General features: G+C 64.1%; 2 protein-coding genes across 3 annotated transcripts; one reads left to right on the plus strand and one right to left on the minus strand.

The window, feature by feature from the left end:
• Positions 1–150: 150 nt before the first annotated feature.
• SEPTIN4 (septin 4) lies at positions 151–12,798 on the plus strand. 2 transcript variants are annotated; one of them, XM_058817601.1, is made up of 13 exons: positions 3,040–3,075; positions 4,370–4,498; positions 4,747–5,046; positions 5,260–5,353; positions 5,463–5,549; positions 6,320–6,443; positions 7,152–7,286; positions 7,364–7,481; positions 7,783–7,884; positions 8,257–8,353; positions 8,431–8,593; positions 11,059–11,158; positions 11,410–12,798. In XM_058817601.1, the coding sequence occupies exons 1-13, from the start codon at positions 3,040–3,042 to the stop codon at positions 11,467–11,469; spliced, it is 1,545 nt and encodes a 514-aa protein (XP_058673584.1). In that variant the 3' UTR covers positions 11,470–12,798. The 2 variants fall into 2 exon arrangements, with proteins under 2 accessions (XP_058673585.1, XP_058673584.1); XM_058817602.1 differs by lacking the exons at positions 3,040–3,075; positions 4,370–4,498 and adding an exon at positions 151–190 and having other exon boundaries at positions 11,410–12,796.
• A 5,058-nt stretch (positions 12,799–17,856) lies between these two features.
• Positions 17,857–23,035, minus strand: CCDC183 (coiled-coil domain containing 183). Its single transcript, XM_058818028.1, has 14 exons — positions 22,951–23,035; positions 22,746–22,867; positions 22,546–22,689; positions 21,762–21,929; positions 21,520–21,624; positions 21,270–21,377; positions 20,539–20,667; positions 20,312–20,369; positions 20,038–20,138; positions 19,627–19,787; positions 19,130–19,289; positions 18,891–19,010; positions 18,602–18,698; positions 17,857–17,969 (listed from the first exon to the last, which is right to left on the minus strand). The coding sequence occupies exons 1-14, from the start codon at positions 23,033–23,035 to the stop codon at positions 17,857–17,859; spliced, it is 1,671 nt and encodes a 556-aa protein (XP_058674011.1).
• Between the last annotated feature and the right edge of the window lie 116 nt (positions 23,036–23,151).

Raw genomic sequence — 23,151 nt, forward strand, 5'->3', positions numbered from 1 at the left:
TGCCGGTGCCGCTGCCGGTGCCCGGTGCCGCTGCCGGTGATGCCGAGCGGCCGCCCCGCCCGCCCCCCGCCCGCCCCGCCCCGGGGCCGCCCCCGCCCCCGCCGCTGCTATTTCTGCTAATCCGCGGCGGGGCCCGGCCGTGCCCATCGGCAGCCGCCGCTCCCGGACGGCGCCCGGCGCCGCAGCCATGGTAAGGCCGGCGCGGACGTGGGACCGGCCCGGCCCGGGCTGCCCCGCACCGTAGCACGGGCCCGCTCCCGCAGCCCGGGCCCGCTCCCGCAGCCCGCTGCCCTCCGTGAAGGTGACGGTGCGCGGGGGCGGAGCGGACCGGGGCCGCCGGTGCCGCAGCGGAGCGCGGGGGGGACACGGGCGGCGGAGCAGCACCTGCCCGGCCCCGGAGGGCGCAGCCCCGGGAGAGGCGAGGGGGCCACGGGCCCTCACCGGGGCATCCGGAGGGCAGCGCTCGGGAGCGTCACCTGCGTGTACCCGTCCCGCGCTCCTCCCACGGGTGTCCGTGCGTGGGCAGCGGGAGCCGCTCCGGTGCGGCTCCGTGCCGAGCATCGCTTCCCAGCTCTTGGCAGGTCCCGGGCTGGGGCGCTGGTGGCACTCCCAGCCCGGCCGGGCCCTCGGCCGGGACCGTGACACGCACGGAGCCGGCTCTGCACTCACCGGCGGGGTCCGGAGCCGCCGCTGGCGTTCCCAGCCCGCGGGAGCTTGTTCTGCATCTCCCGCTCTGCCTCGCTCCTCCGCGGCGGTGGCAGGTCCCCAGCAGCCGCCCGGCCGGGCCACGTCTCCGCGGGGGCCGCGGGCCGCGTCCAGGGTGGGGGTGAGGACCGGGGGCTGCGGCCGTGGCTCGCGTGGCACCGGCTGGTGGCCCCGGGACAGGCGGCCTTGGTGGGGAGCGCCCCGGCAGCGCCGTGGGAACCAGCCCGGCGCATTCCTCCGGAGCTGGATGCAGCGAAAGCAGAGAGGAGGGCGGCTGGCGGAGCGTGTCGCAACGGAGCGCCTTCCCGACAGGCTCCAGACTGTGCCTGTGGGATGCACTCATCAGCCTCGGAAACATCGGGGGGGGACAGAGTCACAGCTGGCGACCGGGGCCAGCTGGGCTCCCTCGTCCCTGCCCGTGGGGTGAGTTGGGGCTGGAGGTGCTCCAGAAGGACCCACAGAGGCAGAGCCGGTGCCCCTGTCACCAGTGCCACATCCTTCTGTCCCCAAAGCAGCTCCCAGCTGGCCCGGAGGAGCAGCAGGAGCACTGGTGTGTCCCTCCCCCGGTCTCTGCTCCCGGCTCTGAGCAGGTCAGGTCCCACGTGCTGAGATGTCACCGGGTCTCCAGCCTGGACAGGCCTCGCTGTCACATCCCGGCTCACAGGGAGCCATGGTCCCATCCTGAGGTCCCTACTCAGGTGCTCACAGGCCCTTCAAACTGGAGGATTCCTGCGGGAGAGGGACTGGAGCTGCTGCACCAAGGCCTGTGCTCATCCCCTGTGCTCACCTGCCTGGTGCTGACCCCCCGCCCAGAGCAGGGACCCACACCACAGCCTGCCCCCCATCCTTGGGGTGCCCGGCACCCTGCTCCTCTTGGAGCTGCCGGGAGACTCCGTTTCCCATCTGGAACGCTGCTGAGGGGTGGGATGGCAGAGCTGGGGGTGCCCTGGCTCTGCAGGGGGAGCATCCCGAGTACCCAGAGGCGGGGCCGGGCAGGCACAGCCCCGCTCCTGTCTCCCTGGCAGCGCTGGCCTTTCGCTGGGGGCTTCTCCTGCGCGGCGTTCGTGCCTTTGGGACCGCGTTTGTGCCAGGGATACTCAGCCACAGTGACACAGTGGCCGTGCCGCGGGTGGCATTCTGGGTGTCACCTTTAGAGGGCTTGGAAACGCCTCTGTCATCCTGGCGGTAGGGACAGCACCTTTGCCGGGGAAAACACCTCCCGTGGGAATGCGGTACCCGTGGAGCGATGCTCGGGGCCAGCCGGTGCTTTCCTCGGTCAGGCTTTGCCCGCCGTCCCCGTGTCCCCTCGCGTCGCATCCCTCGGGCTGTCACGGCGCGGGGACGGCGCGATGCAGAGAGACAGGCGGGGACGGGGCTGCTCCTGCGGCTGCGGGGCGCTGACAGCCCGGGTGTGAGGCCGGCTTGCACTCAGCCGCGTGTGTAATCTGCTTACGGGGGCACCGACACAGCCCCGGGCTCTCGCTGCCGTAAATCCCCGCTCCTGCCGGGAGCGCGGGCTGGGACGCTGGGAAAGCGGCCGAGCGCCCCTGGATCGCGCCTGAGCTGCTCTGATGCATCTCGACACGCATCAAGGTGAATCACCATCCCTGGTGACCCCGAAGTGACAGCCGGGGAGCCCTGGCTGCCACCCACGGCTCCTCCTGGGGCACTGTTAACCCTTCGCCTCCCAGCGATGAGCCGGGAAAGCCGAGGCAGGAATGCTGGAGCTCCTGCCTGAGATCCCTGTGGTGGGCAGCGTCCCTGCTTCTCCCAGGCCGGGGCTGGGTCCTTCCCAGCCAGACCCAGCTCCAGCAAGAGCTTAAAGCCACGTGGGGAAGCTTTAAGTGTCAGGTGCAAAAGTGCGGGAAAACTGAGTTTCTGACCTCAGAGAGGCTGTGGAGCCCTGCTGGGGAACGCTCCTGGGGGCAGTGGGAGTGGACGTGGTGTGCACTGGGATGGAGAGGAATTTTATCCCGGGATGGAGGGAGTTTTGTCCCAGGATAGAGCGGATTTTTGTTCTGGGACAGAGGTGTTCCCGAGGACTGAGTGTCCTCCTGCGCTGTAGGCAATGTGTGCGTTCAGCCCAGGGGGTGTTGGTGGTGCTCCTGCAGCCCCCCCAGGACCTCCCTTGGCCAATGACGGCTGGTCCTTGACACCTCCCCAGCCGGGCAGGAGCTGGGTTCGGCTCTGCCCGGGTCCCTCTCCCCTGCCGTGCCCGGCCCCGGGGTGCGCAGCCTGCCCAGGGTGGAGTTATGCTAATGCTGCTCCCCAGCCCTCGGCGCAGCCGGTGCCACTCGGCATCTCCTGCTGGCCACGGGCGACGCTGGCTGAGCCATGGCCACCGGCCCCGAGCTGCAGCCTGGGCAAGAGGTACAGGGGCAGCGCCCGTCCCCGGCGGGCCGAGAGAGGGGGCACAGGGGGTGGGGGCACGGAATACCCCGGTTCTGCGGGAAGGTGCCGCAGCTGATCCTCCGTCCCCGGGACAGCCCTGCCGGGGCCGCACTTGCTGCAGGACCCCCGAGGATGGGGCGCAAACCTCGGTGCTGCAGCACTGCCGAAGTCATCGGCTTCGCCGGGGGTGGGAGACGAGGGCGAGCCCCAAAGGGCTGGAGCCCCGAGGGATGGAGCGGCAGCAGGGCTGGAAGCGCTCGCCGCTGGTTGTGGCATCACCTCCCATCCCCGAGTGTCCCCGGCCGGGCCGCGCTGGGGGCTGGCACTGAGGCCCCCCAGGTGCAGGGCGGGGAGGAAGAGGATGCTGCGGTCACACAGACCCAGCGAGCACTCGGGACCCGCTGGGGCAGCGGGGAGCACGGGGGTCCCGCAGTCCCGCCATGGGGCAGCCCCCGCCATGGGGCCACCTGCTGTCCCCCAGCCTGGCCCCGTGGTCCCCGTGCTGTGGCCGCGGGGGCAGCGGGAGCGGGGCCGGGCGTGCGAGCGCTCGGCCCGGGCAGCGCCGTGACCTTGTTTCCAGCCCGCTGATTCCCGCATCTCGCCTGCCGCCGGCACCGCCAGCCAGCGGGGACCAGGCGCAGGGCAGGACGAGTGTGTGTCCCCATGGAGGGACCTGGACTCGAGGCCCGCTCTGGGGAGACACTCCCCAGCTGGGACCCCACAGGGTCACGGGCTCCCTCGGCCCCTGCGTGCCTCTCGTTTGGAGCTGGGGTGGCCTGGCAGTTGCCTTGGGACCTTGGGGACATTGGTGCCTGCTGGCAGCGGAGCTTGGTCCCACGGGAGCCGCTGCCGGACGTGCCCTTGGGAACGCGTCTCCTCCCGCCAGCGCTTGTAAACAGGATGTGGAGCCATCCCAACCCCGGCGTTGCCGTCCCTCGTCCCAGCCCCGACAGCCCACGGGCAGCAGCTCGGGGGCAGCTGTGCCTCACCCCCGCCCCTGCCCGCGCCCCGCTCCGCGGGAACAGCCAGGGCAAGGAGGTGTCGGCTCCTGGTCATGTCCCTGGCCGTGTCCCCTGCCCTGGCTCTCTCCCGGGGCTGCGGGGACGGGGCCCCTGCGCTGACACCCTGTGAAAGGGCAGTGGGCGGGGGGCGTGGGCACCAGGGGACCCCTGCCCGCTCTCTGCCTTCCCCCCGCTCAGGCCACCCCCCAATCACTCTTCATCTCTTCTTGGTGTCTCTGCCTCCTCCCGGCCCCTCCCTGTGCTCCTGGCAGGCCGTGGGGCGCGGGGGAGTCCTGGCTGCCCCAGAAGACCCCGAGGAGCGGCGGGGTGCCCGGGGGGAAGGTGCCCAGCCCTGTCCCCCGGAGTGCCAGGAGCTGGCTGCCGTCCCCACGCCGCAAGTCGTAAGCGCCCGAGGTGCACGGGACCACGGCTGTCCCCACTGCCATCCCCATGGCTGTACCCGTGGCTGTCCCCAGGGTGGTGGCCGGTCCCCTGGGGTGGCCGCGTCCCGTCTCTCCTCCCATCCCTGCCACCTTCAGGCTGCATGTGTCTGGCTGCTGCGGTTTGGGGGCTTGGGAGGCTGAGCCGGGTGGTGCCACGTCGGGCTGGCACTGCCACCGCCACTGTCACCTCCTCCTTTGGTCCCCAGATAAAACGTTTCCTGAAGGAGGACTCGGACGAGGCTGAGCTGACCCAGTTCCTGCGGGATTGCCCAGCAGCTGACAGCTCCAGGAAGGTGGAGGCCCCGGAGAGCCGGCGGGAGCCCGGCCACCCCCTGGGCAGCGGGGCCAGGGTTCCTCCAGACGAAGGCAGTGACGAGAGGGACGCCAGGATTTTCTCCCGCTCCCGGCCCGCGGATTTCCAGCAGCACATCGCCGCCCCCCCGCCCCCCAGCCCCAACCGCCCGCGCAGCCCCTGGGGACAGCTGGACCCCTACGACTCCTCCGAGGTAGGAGCAGGGAGGGAGGGACACACACCGGGGGCCAGGGGCTGCGGGATGGGGGATGTTCCCATCTTGTGAACACAAAGGCTTTGGGCAGGCATGGCCTCATCCCCTGGAATTCCAATCCTGGGAATCCATTGTTGGCCGGGGGAAGGGGGTTCTCAGGGTAGGAGGTGTGCTGTTGGTGTCCCTGTCCCACGTCCCCTCTGCCCTCTGCAGGATGACAAGGAGTACGTGGGCTTTGCCACGCTGCCCAACCAGGTGCATCGCAAGTCGGTGAAGAAGGGCTTTGACTTCACCCTCATGGTGGCAGGTACGGGGCTCCAGCCAGCCTGGGGTGCTGACCCCACCCTGCATCCCAAACACCCTGCACTGGGGAGGGGGATCCTGGCTGCCCCCTCATCTTTGTCTCTCTTTCTCAGGGGAATCCGGGCTGGGCAAGTCCACCCTGGTCAACAGCCTCTTCCTGACGGACATGTACAGGGACCGCAAGCTGCTCAATGCCGAAGGTTGGGGACAGTCACGGCCCACAGGGGTGTCCTGGGTGACCTGGGCAGTGGCAGAGCCCAGGGATGTTCCTGGGGGCTGCAGCCCCTCTCCCTGCCCTGAAATGACATGTGCTGTGTTGCCAGCTGCCCACTGGCACTGGGGACTGCTCTGAGGCAGTGAGAACCCCCCTGCACAGCATGAGGACCCCCCACGGGGACTTTATTTCCACGGGAAAAACAAGCCCTGGCTTGTTGGGGATTGGCTGGATCTGCAGCATTTCTGGGAGGCTGGGGACAGTCAGGACCTGGAGCACAATGCCAGTTCAGCTGCAGCCAGTTTTTGAATTAAAATGGCCCAAAGTTGCCCAAATCCCCAGGAGGGGTTTGTTTGATTTGTTTCCGTTGCTTGGAGTGAAAGCCGAAACACACAATACAGCAGGAGCATCCTCGGGGATGCAGGGACATGGAGGGTCCTGGGGTGAAGGGGCACGTGCAGTCTGGATCTGTGGGGTCACCTGAAATGCTCCTGAGCAAGGCCCAGCCCCAGCAGAGCCCTGCGCTGCCTGAGCTGGGCTCCTGGGGTGGCAGTGGCACAGCCACCAAGGGATGGCTGCCCACCATCCATGGGGATGAAGGGACCACAGCATGGAGCCTCCTCTCCTGGGCTGGAGCAGGGTGTGTGTCAGAGCTGATCCAGCGGGGTCACCCAGCCCCAGGGTGGGGGATGGCGCTTGGGGGTTGCAGCATGTCCCCGTGGTGTCCCCCTTGGTGACGCATGTCCCTCCCCACAGAGCGCATCACACAGACAGTGGAGATCACCAAGCACGTGGTGGACATCGAGGAGAAGGGGGTCAAGCTGCGCCTGACCATCGTGGACACGCCAGGCTTTGGGGACGCCGTCAACAACACTGAGTGGTGAGTGCCATGGGGTGGGGACTGTCCCCAGGCTGGGTGGGACAGTGAGTGCCATGGGGTGGGGACTGTCCCCGGGGTGGGTGGGATGGTGAGTGCCACGGCATGGGGACTGTCCCCGGGGTGGGTGGGATGGTGAGTGCCATGGGGTGGGGACTGTCCCCGGGGTGGGTGGGATGGTGAGTGCCACGGCATGGGGACTGTCCCCGGGGTGGGTGGGATGGTGAGTGCCACGGCATGGGGACTGTCCCCGGGGTGGGTGGGATGGTGAGTGCCACAGCATGGGGACTGTCCCCAGGGTGGGATGGTGAGTGCCACGGCATGGGGACTGTCCCCAGGGTGGGATGGTGAGTGCCATGGCATGGGGACTGTCCCCAGGGTGGGATGGTGAGTGCCACAGCATGGGCACTGTCCCCAGGGTGGGATGGTGAGTGCCACAGCATGGGCACTGTCCCCAGGGTGGGATGGTGAGTGCCACGGCATGGGGACTGTCCCCGGGGTGGGTGGGATGGTGAGTGCCATGGCATGGGGACCGTCCCCAGGGTGGGTCTCCAGCATGGGGGTCTCCCCAGTTGGGGGACAGCCCGTGGTGGGTGGGATGCCCATGGTTCACTGGGCTTAGGTGCTGAGCCATGGAGGTATTGAGCTGGGGGTCCACAGAGAGCAGGGGGGTCTCACAGAATACTCGGTGTCACCTTGCTGTCCCTGCAGCTGGAAGCCGGTGGCCGACTACATCGACCAGCAGTTCGAGCAGTATTTCCGTGACGAAAGTGGCCTCAACCGGAAAAACATCCAGGACAACCGAGTGCACTGCTGCATCTACTTCATCTCACCCTTCGGCCACGGGTAGGGGCAGCCCCGCCCGCGCTGCCGGGGGCGGGCAGGGGCTCGCTGGGACTGGGCTCACCGGGCTCCCCCCGCAGGCTCCGGCCCCTGGACGTGGAGTTCATGAGAGCTCTGCACCAGCGCGTGAACATCGTGCCCGTGCTGGCCAAGGCTGACACCCTGACCCCTGCCGAGGTGGAGCGCATGAAGAACAAGGTGAGGGGGGCTGTCCCAGCAGGTCCCCAGCCATGGCAGTGCCCTGGGCTCTCCATCCATCTCCTGCCTGGAATTTGCCCTGGAGCATTTTCCAGGCTTGAAGCACTGTAGAGGACCATGTTGTCCCCATGGCCACCAAGGACACATCTGCCCAGGGCTCAGCTGGGGGTTGGAAGAACTGGGGACGTCCATGACATGTGGTCTGCTGGGACCAGGCTTTGGGGGCCATTGGCCCTGTGTGGTGCCTCCCATGCCCTTCCCGAGGCCGGAGCCCTGCCCTCAGGGAGCTGTTTGCCTCCAGATCCGGGAGGAGATCGATCACTACGGCATCCGCATCTACCAATTCCCTGAGTGCGACTCGGACGAGGATGAGGAGTTCAAGCTGCAGGACCAGGCACTGAAGGTGGGTCTGGCTCCTCCAGCTCCATAACTGGAGGGGCAGAGCCCTGTGGCCAGGAGGACACGTCACCCTGGGGTAGCTGCAGGACTCTTTGGGGCCATGCAAGCTCTCCAGCATGGAGGGGCTGGCACATATCTCAGTACCCAGACATGTCACCAGGATCCCATGGGACACATGTGCAGCTTGGTGGGATGGGGCTTGGGTGGGGAAACCCATGCCACGACCTCTGCTGTCCCACTGGGGCTCTCCACAGCCGGGCCTTTGGAATATCCCGGCAAACGGGTGCTGGACACAGCCGAGGAGGGCACATGGAGGGATGCGGGTCCTGGCAGGTGGGGGTCATAGCAGGGCCCTGCTGATCCCCCGCCATTGCAGGAGAGCATCCCCTTCGCCGTCATCGGCAGCAACACGGTGGTGGAGGCCAAGGGCCGGCGCGTCCGCGGGCGCCTCTACCCCTGGGGCATCGTGGAAGGTAACACGGAGCTGCCCCTGTGGGGACAGGGACACGGCTGGGACAGGCTGTGGGCCCTGACCCCACGTCCCCTGCAGTGGAGAACCCGTCCCACTGCGACTTCGTGAAGCTGCGCACGATGCTGGTGAGGACGCACATGCAGGACCTGAAGGACGTGACGCGGGAGACGCACTACGAGAACTACCGCACACAGTGCATCCAGAGCATGACCCGCATGGTGGTCAAGGAGCGCAACCGCAAGTACGGGCTGGGCTGGGCTGGGGCTGGGACTGGGTTGGGCTGGGCTGGGCTGGGCTGGGCTGGGCTGGGCTGGGCTGGGCTAGGCCTGGCTGGGCTGGGCTGGGGTGGGGTAGGCTGGGTTAGGGTGGGGGGCTCCTTTCTTTGGGGTGACCCCACCCACTGCAAGTGGCGGTGTCGACAGGTCAGGGCTGTGCATGGGGCTGGGCTGGGCAGCCCCGGTGCTGTGCTGTGCTGTGCTGTGGAGCCCCGGTGCTGTGCTGTGCTGTGCTGGGCAGCCCCGGTGCTGTGCTGTGCTGTGGAGCCCCGGTGCTGTGCTGTGCTGGGCAGCCCCGGTGCTGTGAAGGGCCCCCCTGTGCCCTTTGGGTTGGGAGTGCCTGGGGATGCTCTGGCAATGAGGGGCCCTGCAAACCCCGAGGCTGGGTCTGTCTTAGCTGGGATATTCCAGCAGTGAGGGGCACCCTGTGACCCCGGGGAGGCTGTGGGGATGCTCTGGTAGCAAGGGGGACCCTGCATCTCCCCAGAGTTGGGGCTGGTTAGAGGGGCATGTTCCAGCAGTGAAGGGGACCCCATGTGCCCCCAGGGCTGGGGCTGGGGCCAGGGCTGTGCTCTGGCAGCAAGGGGGACCGTGTGTCCCTCTGGGCTGGGTGTGTCTCCCCCATCCTGCTGGGGCAGGGATGGCCCGTCCAGCACCGAGGGGGATCCTGCATCCCCCTGGGGCTGGCTGTGGGGGGATGTCTGGCTCCAACAGGGAGGGGCCCCTGCACCCCTGCAGGCTCCAACGCCAGAGCAGGGGCCCAGCAAACGCCAGTGCTGGGACTCTGCTCGCCGATCAGCCGAATTCACAGCACCCACATCTGCTTTAGCCACCCCGAGGTGCTGAGGGAGCCCCCACCAGCAGGTCCCCAGTGGGACCCTCCCGCCGGGGGTCAGAGCAGAGTGGGAATGCGTGGAGGCTCTGTGGGTCCCGAGGGACTCGAGCTGTGCTGTGGGGGGCTGGCAGTAGCTGTGGGCACCTCTCTGGCACCTCTAAGTGTCTGTCCCTGTGTGCCCCGGGGCAGGAGCCATCCCTCCGTGCTGAGGCTGTGCTGCGGGGACTGCTCCGCCGACTGAGCCGGGACCGGCCGGGCCGCCCCGGGCCTGGCCCTGCTCGCCCTGCCACCCCCTGGCCCCTCTATAAAAGTGCTTGTTGGTACCCAACGCTGTCTTGGTCCTTCTGTGCCTGAGCAAGGCCCAGGCAGCTGCCCTCGGGGCGAGCCGGCCCTGTGGCCACCTGCTGGTGTCCCACACAAGCTGCCCCTGGGGTGCCAAAGGACTCTGGGTGCTGGTGGTGTCACCCCGGCTCACCCAGGTTTGAGGATGTGTCACTGTTAGGTGGCACTGAGCCCCCAGTCTACCCAAGGGACGGGTGCCCCCGTCGTGCTACCCTCCCAGGGCCGCCATTTTGGGGGTGCTGAGAGCCTTTGCTGCTCACCCCATTGCCGGGCCCGGCTCCAGCTTCCTGTCCCTGCCAGGGCTGGCAGGAGCTCCAGGTGCTCCCCACGTCCCCAGGGCCAAAGCCGAGACAGCGGCAGCGCCTTCCAAAACAGCTCCCGAGGCGGCCAAAGCCCGGCCCTGGCGCTGGCCCCAGCCCCCGCACAGCGGGACCCCGCGGGCAGGGAAGGCCCGTCCTGATGGGGCAGGGATGGCCCGTCCTGCTGGGACAGGGATGGCCCGTCCTGCTCCAGACAGGGATGGCCCGTCCCAGCCGTGTCCCAGCCGCGTCCCGCCCGTGTCCCACCCGTGTCCCTCACCCCCTTTGCCCCAGGGCCCGCGCTGGCCGTGGCTGTGGTGATGGCACGTGGCAGCACGCGTGACGCTGCCAGCCGCTGTCGGTGTCCCGGTTGTCCCCGCTGGGGTGGCACGTGGCATCCCCCGGCACGGGTGGAGGGCCGGTCCCTCCCGGGGCCACGGGAGAAGCCAGGCTGGGCTGGGCTGGGCTGGGCTGGCCCGGCTCCCGCGCGGCCTCAGGGGGATGCTCGCGGCTCTCTCCGGCAGGAATGGGCTTGAATTGGGGCAGAGGCTCCGGAGAAGGGTGTGGGGCATCCCTGGGGCTGGCAGGGCAGTGGAGTGCCTGGAGAGCCCATCCTGAGGCCGGGGGACACAGGGGAGATGCGGGGGTTTTGATGTTTTAAAGCAGCAGGGAAAATACTGCCCCAGGAGAGCCTAACCCCGTGGGATTCTCCCCAGAATGGGAGGGTGTGGAGGAAGTCTCTGGGTCCCCCCTTGGTTGGTGCATGGCAGGTTGGGGGTGCTGAGATTTGCGGGGCTGGCTGGGGCCGCTCACATCTCCCTCCAGCCCTCTGAGGGTGGCCATGGGGCCCAGGGGCTGTGCGGGGGCTGCTGGGGCCCTGCAGGGGTTGGGGCATCGAAGGGGGCTGTCCCTGGGGAGCTGGGGCAGCACCCCCACCTTCTCTCTCTGCCCACAGCAAGCTGACCCGGGAGAGCGGGACAGACTTCCCCATCCCCGTGATCCCCCCGGTGCCGGACGTGGAGACCGAGAAACTCATCCGGGAGAAGGACGAGGAGGTGAGCGTGGGGCTGAGCCCCACAGCCCGTCCCCACTCCCTCCTGCCCGGCCATGGCACAGCCGTCAGGAGCCGCCCTTCCCGCAGCATCCCCAGCGAGCAGGGTCTGCAGGTGCACTCAGGGGTTCCCCCCACCCCTCCCTAGCTGGGCCATCCCAGTTTGTCCGGGATGCTCAGCCCGACCCCATTTGCACGGGAGCAGCGTGCGTGGGGCTCGGCACCATCCACCATCCCGGCTCTGCTCCCTTCCAGCTGCGGCGGATGCAGGAGATGCTCCAGAAGATCCAGAAGCAGATGAAGGACTCGCACTAGCCCGTCCCTCCTCCTCCTCCTCCTCCTCGTCCTCCTCCTGGCCCCATCAGAAATGTTTACATCACGCTCCTCCCGCCCGGCCCCGCTGCCAGACTCGGTACCAACACCCACCCACCACCTTAAGCTGCGGCATCGCCTTATCCAACCCCCAGCGCCCGCAGGGACACCCGGGGACAGCGAGGGGACACCGGGGACAGCGAGGGACAGGGCACCCAGCCCGGGTTCCCCTGCCCCGCTTCCCCCCAATCACTGGGGACAACTTGGTCCCCCAGGCTTTGGTTTCCCGTTTCTCCACAGCTCTGGGGAGGGCCCTGGTCAGCCTGGTCCCCACAGCGTGTCCCTTGTCCCCGTGTTACCCTGGGCTCCCTGCTTACAGCCTTTATGCTCAGCTTGGCCCTGGCTTTAGGGAAGAGGAAAAGGGGGCACTGGTGCCAGCCCCACAATGCCCCAGCTGCTGAGGGGGACAGGGCTGTTCCCTTGGCCTTGGCTGGCATGGAGGGACAGCAGCTCCTGGGGACCACAGGGGACAGAAGGGATGGAGGGACAGCCAAGGGACAGCCACCATCCTGCTCCCTGCCAGCACCAGTGCAGGGGCACTGTGTCCAGCCCTGTGGACACATGGAGCAGTGGGAGACACTCACCCTGTCCCCACAGAGTGACAGCAGGGCTGTGGCACGAGGAGCACTGGGGACTTGGTGTCCCCAGGGAAAATCCCTTGAGCCCCAAATCAGAGGCTGGGCACCCCAGCCTGCCGTGGTGTTGGCCCTGTAAAGCAATAATGAGTGTCCTGTGCCCCTGGCACCTCTCACCCCATGGCAACAGCACCGGCCCTGGCTGGAATTTCAGCCCCTGCTGCCACTTGTTTGTCTGTGGTGTCCTGTGTGCCCAGGATGTCCCTGTCCCTGCTGCTTCTTGGCACAGCAGCCCTGTGTATTCTCCAAGGATATCCCCATGTGTGCTGCTTCCCAGCAAAGTGCTGCCGCGTGTCCCCATGTCCCCCATGGTGTCCCCATGTTCCCCACCATGTCCTGGTTGGTGTTGCTGCCCTACAGAGCACTGCAGCTTGTCCCCCCCTCCCCGGACTGTCCCCATCTGTGTTGCTTTCCCACAGAGCTATGTTGCATCTCTGTGTCCCTGTGGGATGTCCCCAGTCATGTCACCACCCTGCAGGGCTCTGTGTAGTGTCCCTGTGTCCCCAAGGATGTCCCCAGCTGTGTTGCTTCCTGCAAAGCCCCACTGTGTGTCCCCAGGGCGAGCCCTGGCCACCCCTCCAGCATCCCCAGGGAGGTGGATCCAAACTCCTCCGGGTCTGGGAGAGCCTGCAGGGGATGGGGAGGATGCAGCAGGACTGGGAGCACTGGGATGAGTGGGAGCAGTGGGAGCAGTGGGATGAGTGGGATCAGTGGAATCTGTGGGAGCAGTGGGATCAGTGGGGTCAGTGGGAGCACTGGGAGCACTGGGATGAGTGGAGCAGTGGGATCAGTGGCAGCACTGGGAGCAGTGGGATCAATGGGAGCAGTGGGATCACTGGGGTCAGTGGGAGCACTGGGAGCACTGGGATGAGCGGAGTCAGTGGGATCAGTGGGATCAGCGGGATCAATGGCAGCAGTGGGATCAGTGGAGCTCACTGCCCTAGGGATGTCTCCTGTCCCCATCAGGGTCCCCTTGCCAGGTCCCCGGGTGGGGCGTGGCTGGCGGGGCCGTGCCCAGCCGGGGCTGGGGGCTGCAGGGTGCCAGGGCAGCACCCGGCCTGTGCCCGCCGTGTCCCTGTGGGCAGGGCCCCCCGGGCAGGGCCCTGCAGGGAACATTTAGCGCTTTCCTTTTTTTAATCTCGCTATTTTCTTACAGAAGCCCCTCCCCTGGCATGATGGTCCTAGAGGCGTTTATTAACGGATCAGAGAGTATAGGTTTATAAATTCTTATAGAGTAGTGGAAATATTTTTATCCCTCCACAACCGTTCTCAATAAATACGGCTGACCTGGCTTGTCTGCAACCCCTTGTGACTTCCACCGAATGGGGGCACCCTGTGGCCCTGGGCATCCCCCATCCCTGGGCACACCACAGCCTTGGCCATCCCACATACCTGGGAACCCTCCCTCCCTGGCCATCCCCTGGTCCTGGCCATCCCACGTTCTGAGGCTGGTGGTGGCCCACCCTGTAGCCTCTTGATCCCAATTCCTGTTCCCTTGCAAAAGGCTCAACATGGATGCTGGGGGGGTTTTGTGCTGCACTCACAGGGACACCTAGGTCGGGGTGTGGTGGGAGAGCCTCTTGGGATCCAGCTCTGCGATGAGGGGGCACAAGGAGGGGTCTCCCCCTCTCATGTGCCTTGGAGTGCTGCTGGTGTGGGGCTGGGATGGGAGTGGGGAGGACAGAGCCTGAGCAGGGATGGAATTGCCTTCCATGTGCTGCCTCTGGGCCCCCTTGTGTCCCCCCACCAGTGGGGGAGCCCTGCCAGGAGACACCACCAGTACCTGTGCCCAGTCACCCCAGTTTGGGTCCCCCAGGACCTGCTGGGGTGGAGGAGCAGGAGGAGTGGGCAGAGCAACACAGGGATGGATGGGCTGCATCTCCAGCTGCCACCCAGAGGGCATCATCCACCTGCATCCCATTATCCCACCCTGCAGCCCAATATCCCACCCCTGCCCCTGCATCCCCTCCCCACAGAGCCCTTGGGCTGATTCAGCTGAGTGCAGGGTCAGGGAGCTGGGACAGGGCCATCCCCAGGGCCACACAGACTGGGGAGGGATGGATGGATGATGGATGGATGGATGGATGGATGGATGGATGGATGGATGGATGGATGATGGATGGATGGATGGATGGATGGATGGATGGATGGATGATGGATGGATGGATGGATGGATGGATGGATGATGGATGGATGGATGATGGATGGATGGATGGATGGATGGATGGATGGATGATGGATGGATGGATGATGGATGGATGATGGATGGATGGTGGGATGATGGATGGATGGATGGATGGATGGATGGATGGATGGATGGATGATGGATGGATGGATGGATGGATGGATGGATGGATGGATGGATGATGGATGGATGGATGGATGAGAACTGAGGGTTCTGGTGGGTGATAAATGGGACATGACCTGGCCATGGGCACTGGCAGCCCAGGGAGCCAAGTGTGTCCTGAGCTCCTCCCGTCATGGTGGGCAGCAGGGGAGGGAGGGGATGCTCCCCCTCTGCTCTGCTCTCCTGAGACCCCTCTGGAGCTGCCTCCAGCTCATCCCAGCACAGACATGGAGCTGGTAGAGCAGGCCCAGAGGAGGCCACCAAAATGGTCTGAGGTGGTCCCTGGTCTCTGCTGTGGAGGAAAGCTGCCTCATGGCACCTGCCAGCCCCAGTCCTTGCTCTGCTGCCAGCCACTTCTCCCCTTGCTGAGGGTCAGAGCAGGGACCCCACCTCCCTGGGGTCCTTCCCTCCTTCACCAGCACTGCCTCAGCCCCACCTTGCTTGGCCCAGGGTGCTGAGCCCCGCTGTGGCTGTGATGCCAATTCCTGCTCTTCACCAGGCCAAACCCCCCCCATTCCCCGCCATGAACCCTCTTATCAACATGGAAATGGAAAATGTTTGTGCTTCCTTGGCTGGAAGCAGCGCTCACCCCAAAGGCCGGGAGACACAAACCTCCCACATCCCACCATTGCAGCTCCAGGAAGGATCCCCTGGCTGCCTCTTCCTCCCCAGAACAGCCAACAGAGTCTCTGCTTTTGGTCCCAGACTGGCTGATCTATCTGGTTCCTGTTTTCCCAGAGGATAAAACCCAGCACTGATGCTCCAGTGACATCCCCAGCTGTGCCCACCCTTCCCTGCACTCCATTCCATGTGATTTTCATCACACCTTTAAAAATAAAAAGCCCCAAACCCACTCAAACCCAGCCTTCCCAAGGCAGAGATTGATATTTCCACATGGCAAATGCTTCCATGCAATTCCCCAATGTCCTATTTTTGGTTTCTCACCAGTCCTGGCACTGGTTGTAGCATCCGTGCTGGAGCTCCAGCCAAGCTCAGAGGAAGGGAATAAAGGTTTCTTAGGGCAGAGAAGGAAATCTCCCATCTCCTTCCCTGGGCTGTACCACCCATGCCTGACACCTAATGAGACCTCAGGTGACATCAGTCCTGTTGTTTCCCTTTTCCCTTCCTTTCTATTTCCCTTTCCCCCCTACCTTCCCTACTTATTCATTTGTTCCTTACATAATTAATTATATTTTCCCCCATGGGAGAGCCCCTGCAGCCCCACCTTTTCCCATCTTTTCAAATCCAGAAACCAAGGCACTGCCTCCGGCTCTTTCCCTCCTCTCTAGTACCTCTTCTCCACCTGTCACATCCATTCCTGGTGGCACCTCTCCTGGATCCAGGGGAGTCAGGAGCAGTCATTCCAATTACATTGGGCTCTGTCTCTCCTGGATCCAGGGGAGCCCAGAGCAGAGCCAGGAGCAGTCATTCTGATTGCTCCCATTCCCATCTCTCCTGGATCCAGGGGAGTCAGGAGCAGTCAATTCCAATTGCTCCCATTCCCATCTCCCCCAGATCCAGGGCAGCCAGGAGCAGTCAATTCCAATTGCTCCCATTCCTGTCTTTTCTGGATCCATGGTAGCCAGGAGCAGTCATTCTGATTACCCCCATTCCCAGGGCAGCCAGGAGCAGTCACCCCAATTGCACCCATTCCATCTGTGTGCCCAGGAGCTGCTGGCTGGGGGTGAGAGCCCTTCCCTCCTCTGGCAGCCGTGATGAGGGGTTGGGATGCGGTGTCTGAACACATCCAGTGGATGCTCCTGATGGAGCAGGTAGTCCTTGCATCTCCTGCTCAGGGCAGGAGCAGCTCAGAGAGGTGAAACCCCATTGCTGCTGCTCTGCCCCTCCTGTAAAAGCAGCTAAACCACCCCTGAATGGGACACAGGCTGAAGACCCCAGCCAGCTTCAGCTCTTCCATACCTTTTCCCACTTCCCTGTTCCCCACAGCCAGTGTGGAAAGACCAGACCAAGAGCTTGGCACATTTCTCAGGCTGGGAGAGCTGGGGGTGCTCACCTGGAGAAGAGAAGGCTCCAGGGAGAGCTCAGAGCCCCTTGCAGGGCCTAAAGGGGCTCCAGGAAAGCTGGAGAGGGACTGGGGACAAGGGATGGAGGGACAGGACCCAGGGAATGGCTCCCAGTGCCAGAGGGCAGCGATGGATGGGATATTGGGAAGAAACTCTTCCCTGTGAGGGTGGTGAGGCTGTGGTGGGCACACGAGAACACGACAAGAACAGATGGATATGCAATCACAGCCTGGTCTTTACTTGCAGAAGAGCCCACCTGTGGCTGTGGATTCTGGGAAGCTCCATGAGATGCCTTTACTGACACGTGATGTTATTTCTGGAGCTTCCCTGAAAAACCCCAGGTTGTGCTGTGTTTTGTGAAGATAATGCCCATTCCACGAGACCCACCAGGAGCAGTGCTGAGAGGCTGGGGAGCAGCAGCCGCTCCTCCCTCCCTGGGGATGTCATTGATGATGCCAGCACCAAGCACAGAGCAGAACAGGCAGGGAAAGGCTGCTCTGACGCTGACATTCCCGTGTGGAAGGGGACAAGGTGCCCCTGTCCTGGCTGTCTGTCCAGGAGCACAGGCAGAGCCCCTCGGTCCTGGCTGTTCCTGGACAAACAGCACCATCTATTTGCAGCACGAGAGCAGAGGGGGCACGGTGGGTGCCCCTCAGCAGGGCTGGGGATCCCACCCTGGAGCAGCAGCCTCTGCTGTCCTGGGTCACACTGGGACATTCCTGACCCCCAGACCCTCTTGCAGCCCCGGTGACACCTGGGGCTTGCTCCAGGCTCAGGACAGGAGTTCAGGACACAAGTGCAGGAGCAGGGAGGGGAAGAGGCTCCAGGCTGGGGGCTCAGCTCAGCTTTGGGTCCCTCCTTCCTGGGGAGGCTCTGCCCTTCCACTCCCATGCACGGACATGGGGACTCCCACCCTGGGACCCCACAGGACTCAGCCATTCCCCTCATTTCCCCATCACTGGCTCAGACAGCTCCATCCCCTGAGGCATCAGAGGTCCCAGGAAGGTGTTGGCCCCACAGCACCAAGGGGGAGAAAGCCTGGCCAGCCCCAGCTTTGCTCCAGGGGCTGAACCTGTCCCTAAGCCAGACCATGTCCACCTCCAAACCCAGCTCAGAGCCCCTCAGGATGGACCCCAACATGTTGTGAGTGACAGAAGTGACCTAGGACCTGTTCCAGCCTTACCATGGAACTGGGAGGAATGAAGAATATCTGATTTATTAAACCTGCTGGGAAAAGCAGACTGAGAAAACTCAGCTCAAGGTGCTCCTGGGAAAAGGGTACAAGGGGTGGCCTGAGGCCTTCAGAGCTCACACAGAGAAACCACTACTTCTTCTTGCGACGCCGGGTGTTCATGCGGATCAGCTGCTGCCCCTGCTTCTTGATGTCCTCCCTGCTGGGGACGTAGTCCTCTTCCTCCTCCTCAAAATCCAAGGTGTCTGCAGGGGAGAGTGGAGAGGAGGGACTGGGGAGGGGCTGGAGGCCACCTCAGCTGTGGCCATGTCCCTGGGACAGCTGGCATGTTTTGTTGGGCTCGTGGGATCCAGGAGAGTCCTCATGGACCTTTCCACCCCAGCATCCCAGGGTGACCTGGGGACCTGTGATGCCACCACTGTGGCCCATCTCCATTACACTGCTGGCGCTTCCCATAAAGGTCTGGGGCTGCAGTGTGGTGGGCACAGCTCCTGCTTTGCTAAAGAAAGGGGCTGAGCTGCCAAAAGGTCTTTGCATCTTCCAGGAGCATCCACAGGCAGAACCAAGCACTGATTATTCTTCACAACCAGGTGATTTTGGAGATGAGGGTGTTCCCTCTTGCCCCACGTCTCTCCTTGTTCCTGCAGTAGCTTGGTGCTCATCATGCCACCCCCTGCCTTCATTTTCCTCCACCCCTGCCTAAAAACACCACCCACATCTGAGGCCTTAGAAACAGCCAAGGTCAGCCTCAAGACCTGGAGGCAATTTGTGGGTTGGTGTCTGCTGGGCCAGTGGGAGACAGACAAGGACTCCCCCCATTCCAGGGGGCAGGGCTGGAACAGTCACTGTAGGACACATCCCCACTGTGCTCTCCTACCATCTTCCGTAGCGCCCTCATCCTCAAAGGTAATCCTCAGGTTCTGTTTTTCACCTGCAGTTCTTTCCTCCAGAAGGTTCCTGACCTTGGCAAAAGTCTGTGAAAGACAGCCTGGGTTGAGTGCTGGAGGGCAGGTGGGTGCTACAACCCAAGCACCACGGGTGCCCAGTGCCATCGGGGCTGAGCTGCTCCATGGCCCTTCCCTGTGGCCTTGCTGAGAAGGATGGCTTGGGTGGCCTTGGTCTGGGAGGACCCTGAGTGTGTCCCCAGGGCCACCAAGCCCCCGTACCTCGCTCTGTTCATCAGGGCTGTCCTCAGGCCGGGCTGCCGCCTGCTCCTTCAGGAACTGCAGCTTCTGCTCACAGCGCTGCAGCTTCTCCTCCATCCCCTGCACCTCACCTGAGTCCTCCTGGGGGGACACAGCCACCTCGGTGGGGACAGCCAGGCCCTGGTGGCAGCGGTGGCTGTGCCAGGCGTCCCTGTGCTGCCCTGCCTGCATGGCCCTGCTCCCCTGGAGCCCCGTGGTACCTTGCCAGGGATGGAGATGCCCTGCAGGCGGAGGAACATGTTGTCAATGATGTTCTCAAACTCGATCAGGCGCTTCTGGTTGTTCAGCATGTGGGCTCTCATCTGCTCCAGCCGGGCCTCCTCCTGCCCCAGCTTCTCCCTCAGCTCCTCCTCCTGCATGCTGGAGCCAGCCACACTCACATCACACAGCTGCACAGGGGAGCAGGGACGCCCCAAACCTGCTCCAAAAGCTGTTCAGGCTGCCCCACCCCAACTGCAGGCCAGCTCCATGCTGCTGGCAGCACTTCCCATGCCCAGCAAGGAGAAAGGGAGCTCGGGGACTCCAGTGGGAGCTTTGGGTGCTCTGCCCTGCCAGCAGCAGAGCTGAGAGCTCAGAAACCCTCCCAGTGTGGGAGGAGTGCGTGGCTGCAGTGGGGTGCAGGTCAGGGTGGCTCTTGGGACATGTCCCCCCCTAAGGTGGTGGCCTGGCTGGCACAAGTGTGCGAGGCCAGCAGCACCTGGCGGTGCTGACGGGTTGGTTGAACTTCAGTTTGGCCTGCTTGGACTGCAGGTTCTGCAGGGTCTTCTTCAGCACGTTCTTCTTCTCGTTGCACTCATCAATGTGCTGCTGCAGGTTCTCCAGGGATTTCCTCTGTGCCTCGATGCTGCTGGGGATGTCCTGGCCAGGGGAGACACAAGGGCTCAGCCCAAGGTGCTCCTGCTGGAGGCCTCGAGGGGGTTACAGCACCATGGAGCTCTGTGGCTCCTGCTCATGGGGAAGGGCAGTGCCTGCCTGCAAACAGGGGCTTTGTGGGGCTCCAGGGAGAGAAGAGAAGAGAACTGCACAGGGAAATGGGGGGACCAGAGAGGCTGCAGCTCCCCAGAGCTCCAGCAGCCCCAGGTTTTAGCAGGGATGGATTCTCCATTACCCAGAGGCAGGAGCACTGCAGGGCAGTCTTTGCCTTCTCCATCTTGTCGGTCACAAAGGCCTCGCGCTGCATCCTGGCCATGGCGGCCTCCACGTCAGCACCTGGGGTGGCAGGGAAGGAGCAGGGTGTCCAGGGATGGAGCAGGGCAGGGTGTCCAGGGATGGAGCAGGGTGCCCAGGGATGGAGCAGGGCAGGGTGTCCAGGGATGGAGCAGGGCAGGGTGTCCGTGGCTGTGCCCACATCCCCCCGCTCTGCCCCCTGGCCAGGCACTCACCCAGCAGCGTTTCTGAGGAGCTCTGGTCCTCCTCTGCAGAGAGCATGGACACAGCTTGCTGCAAGGACAGTCACTGTCACCCCTGGGGGCTCAGCACTGCAGGCTGCTGCTGCCCCCAGCCCTGCCTGCCCCACAGCCCAGCTCACCTCCCCACACCCCCAGCTCACCTCCCCACACCCAGCTCACCTCCCCACACCCCCAGCTCACCTGCCCCACACCCAGCTCACCTGCCTCTGTTGCCTCTCGCTCTCCTCCTGCCGCCGCAGGCTCTCGAGGTGCTTCTTCTGCTCAGCCAGGGACTGGTCCCTCAGGTGCTTCTCCACACGGACCCGGGGCCCTGCCTCGGCCATGAGTTTCTGGAGCATAACAGAGAAGGGAAGAGTTGCTGCCAAAGATGGTCGGAGCTTTCTGCAGATTGGGTATTAGGTTCAAGTATTGGTTTAGATCGAGATGTGGGAAGAAATTGTTCCCTGTGAGGGTGGTGACACCCTGGCACAGGGTGCCCAGAGCAGCAGTGGCTGCCCCTGGATCCCTGGCAGTGCCATTGGCAGTGCCAGGGTCACATTGGACAGGGTTGGAGCAACCTGGGAGAGCGGAAGGTGTCCCTGCCATGGCAGGGGGCTGGAATGAGATGAACTTTAAGGCCCCTGCTAACCCAAACCATTCCATGAATCTGTGATTTGAGCTCCTGGAATGCCCAGTGTCAAAAGTGACCCCAGTCCATGCAAACAGGCTGTGAAGGAAGCTTGGCAAGGCAGGCTGGGGTGTGGGACACACTGCCTTTGCCATGGCTGGTGCTTCAGACAGGCTGACCCCAGCCCCAGGGGACAAGAGGGAGACCTGGCAGGACCTATGGAGGCCTCTGGGTGCTCTTTTGCCCCTTGCTGAAGGAAGGCTCTCAGGTACGTGGTGCTGTCTGTGGGCACTGGAGGGTGGGAAAAGGCCCCAGTTATCTCACCTTGATGACTCTGTTGGGTAGGACGGTAGTCTTGCTTGTGAGCTCCTCGTGGTACATCACAGTCATCCCAGACAGGAGGTCCAGGTATCGAGGCTGGTACACCAGCTCCTGGCACACAGGGAGCCACGGCACATCACCCACCGGGGTGCCCCGTGCTGTGACAGGGCACAGAGGGGACACAGCCCCTTGGGCACCCCGTGCCTTCGCAGGGAGAGCAGGTGAAACACTGGCTCAGTGAGGAGGAGCTCACCCTCCTCAGGACCTCCTGCAGCCTCAGGTACAGGTTGGTGACAATCTCTCCACTTTGAATTTTCATGAGCATCTTCTCGATGTCATTGCCCAGCTGGCGAATGGTCTGGGGTAGACACCGGGGGAAGGCACAGAGTGACTGTGTGTGCCAAGCCCAGTGCCAGGCCCAGTGCCCAGCTGGGGGTGCAGGGCTGGATTAAAGCCCCCATGGTTGTTGGCACAGCAGGAAGGGCTCCCAGGTACCTGCATCTCTGCCTCTTTCCACTTAGGGTCAGCCTCAGCATCCTGCAGATCCTGCAGGCGCCTCTGGCGCTCATCCCTGGCTTGGCTCCACAGCTTCAGCTGGTGCATCAGCATGTCACACGCCTTCACCTGGTCATGGATTTTGGCCTCCATCTTCTTTACGGCCACCTGGATGGGCATGAGACCATTTTCCAGGCTGGATGCTGCAGAAGGGGATGCTGCCCAGAAAACTCCCCTCAAGGTAGAGCTGGGGACACTGAGATGCTGCTCCAGGATGTTGTCACTGGTGGGAGAACTTTGCTCTGGGGGCTTGCTGGGTGGGCAACTGCTGGTGGCAGGGCTGGGCTTAGGGACTCTGCACAACATGGAGCAGGGCTGGGGATCAATAAAATCGATCAGGGCCCAGATGGGGATGTTGTCAGAGAGCAGCAGCACCGTTCTGTTGCTGCACAAGGCCTCTGGGCAAAGGCAGCTCTGTAGGCACAGCCTCGATGTCCACGGGTTTGTAACCAGGGCACAACCTTGGGACAGGCAGTGAAGGGCAGGGACAGCATCTCTGTTCTGTAGGAACACGGGCAGTGCCAGGCACATGGGGGTGGGACAGCAGGGAGGTCTGCTGGGACAAAGGGGCTGCATGGATGTGTCCCGTGGGACCAGATGTGAACACCCCGTGTCTCCACAGCAGCCCCGTGGGGTTGTCCTGGTGCTGGCAGCGTGTCCCTCTGCCGTGCACTGTTCTCAGTGTCCCCAGAGCCCCAGCCCCTGCTTCCAGCCCTGCTGTTACCTCCAGGCTCTCAGTGCCTGAAACGAGCTCTCCGAAGGCATCCTTAATGGGGAGTTTGTTGTACTGTGGGCAGGGAGGGACAAAGATGGTCAGCCGGGGAATGACACACCTTTTGCTGGCCTGTGCTGCCAGCTCCTGGAGGAGCTGGGGGTGCAGGGCCAGCACCAGGCAGGGGTGCAGCAGGAGGGCCCTCCTGGTACCTTCAGGACAAAGTTCAGGAAAGTGGAGTCCTCCTGCAAGGCCTTCTGCAGGCTGGGGATCAGCTCCCTGTTCTGCCGGAGCTTCTCCTCGCAGGACCGAGCGAAAATCCTCCTGCCTTGATCTGGGGGACATCAGGCAGCCAATGGCAGCGCGTGGGACGAGGGGGCTGTGCCACCCCCGTCCCCGAGCAGCCCGAGGCAGCACCTTGCAGGCCCACAAGGATATGCATCTCCTGGTTGCGCTGGTTCAGGTCGGGCTTGGGGCCCCACGTGCTGCTGGGGAGCTCCATCCCTGGGCCCATTCCCAGATCCCTTGGCACAGCTGCCGAGGCCCTGCTGCCCCCGCAGAGTTGTGAGCGCACGGTGAGTTCCACCGTGGAACTGTCACCTTGTCACCGCGGCACTG

This window comes from Ammospiza caudacuta, chromosome 20 (genome assembly GCF_027887145.1).
Source record: "Ammospiza caudacuta isolate bAmmCau1 chromosome 20, bAmmCau1.pri, whole genome shotgun sequence".
Lineage (NCBI taxonomy): Eukaryota > Metazoa > Chordata > Aves > Passeriformes > Passerellidae > Ammospiza > Ammospiza caudacuta.

Excerpts from the sequence above, each read along its gene's own strand:
- CCDC183 (XM_058818028.1), bottom strand. The coding sequence starts at position 23,035 with ATGGAGCTCCCCAGCAGCACGTGGGGCCCCAAGCCCGACCTGAACCAG. Across the intron at positions 19,011-19,129 it reads GCATCTCCATCCCTGGCAAG|GAGGACTCAGGTGAGGTGCA; the intron begins GTACCACGGGGC and ends GTGTCCCCCCAG. Across the intron at positions 17,970-18,601 it reads TGAGGGCGCTACGGAAGATG|ACACCTTGGATTTTGAGGAG; the intron begins GTAGGAGAGCAC and ends TCTCCCCTGCAG.
- SEPTIN4 (XM_058817601.1), top strand. The coding sequence starts at position 3,040 with ATGGCCACCGGCCCCGAGCTGCAGCCTGGGCAAGAG. Across the intron at positions 4,499-4,746 it reads CCGTCCCCACGCCGCAAGTC|ATAAAACGTTTCCTGAAGGA; the intron begins GTAAGCGCCCGA and ends TTTGGTCCCCAG. Across the intron at positions 5,550-6,319 it reads CAAGCTGCTCAATGCCGAAG|AGCGCATCACACAGACAGTG; the intron begins GTTGGGGACAGT and ends CCCTCCCCACAG.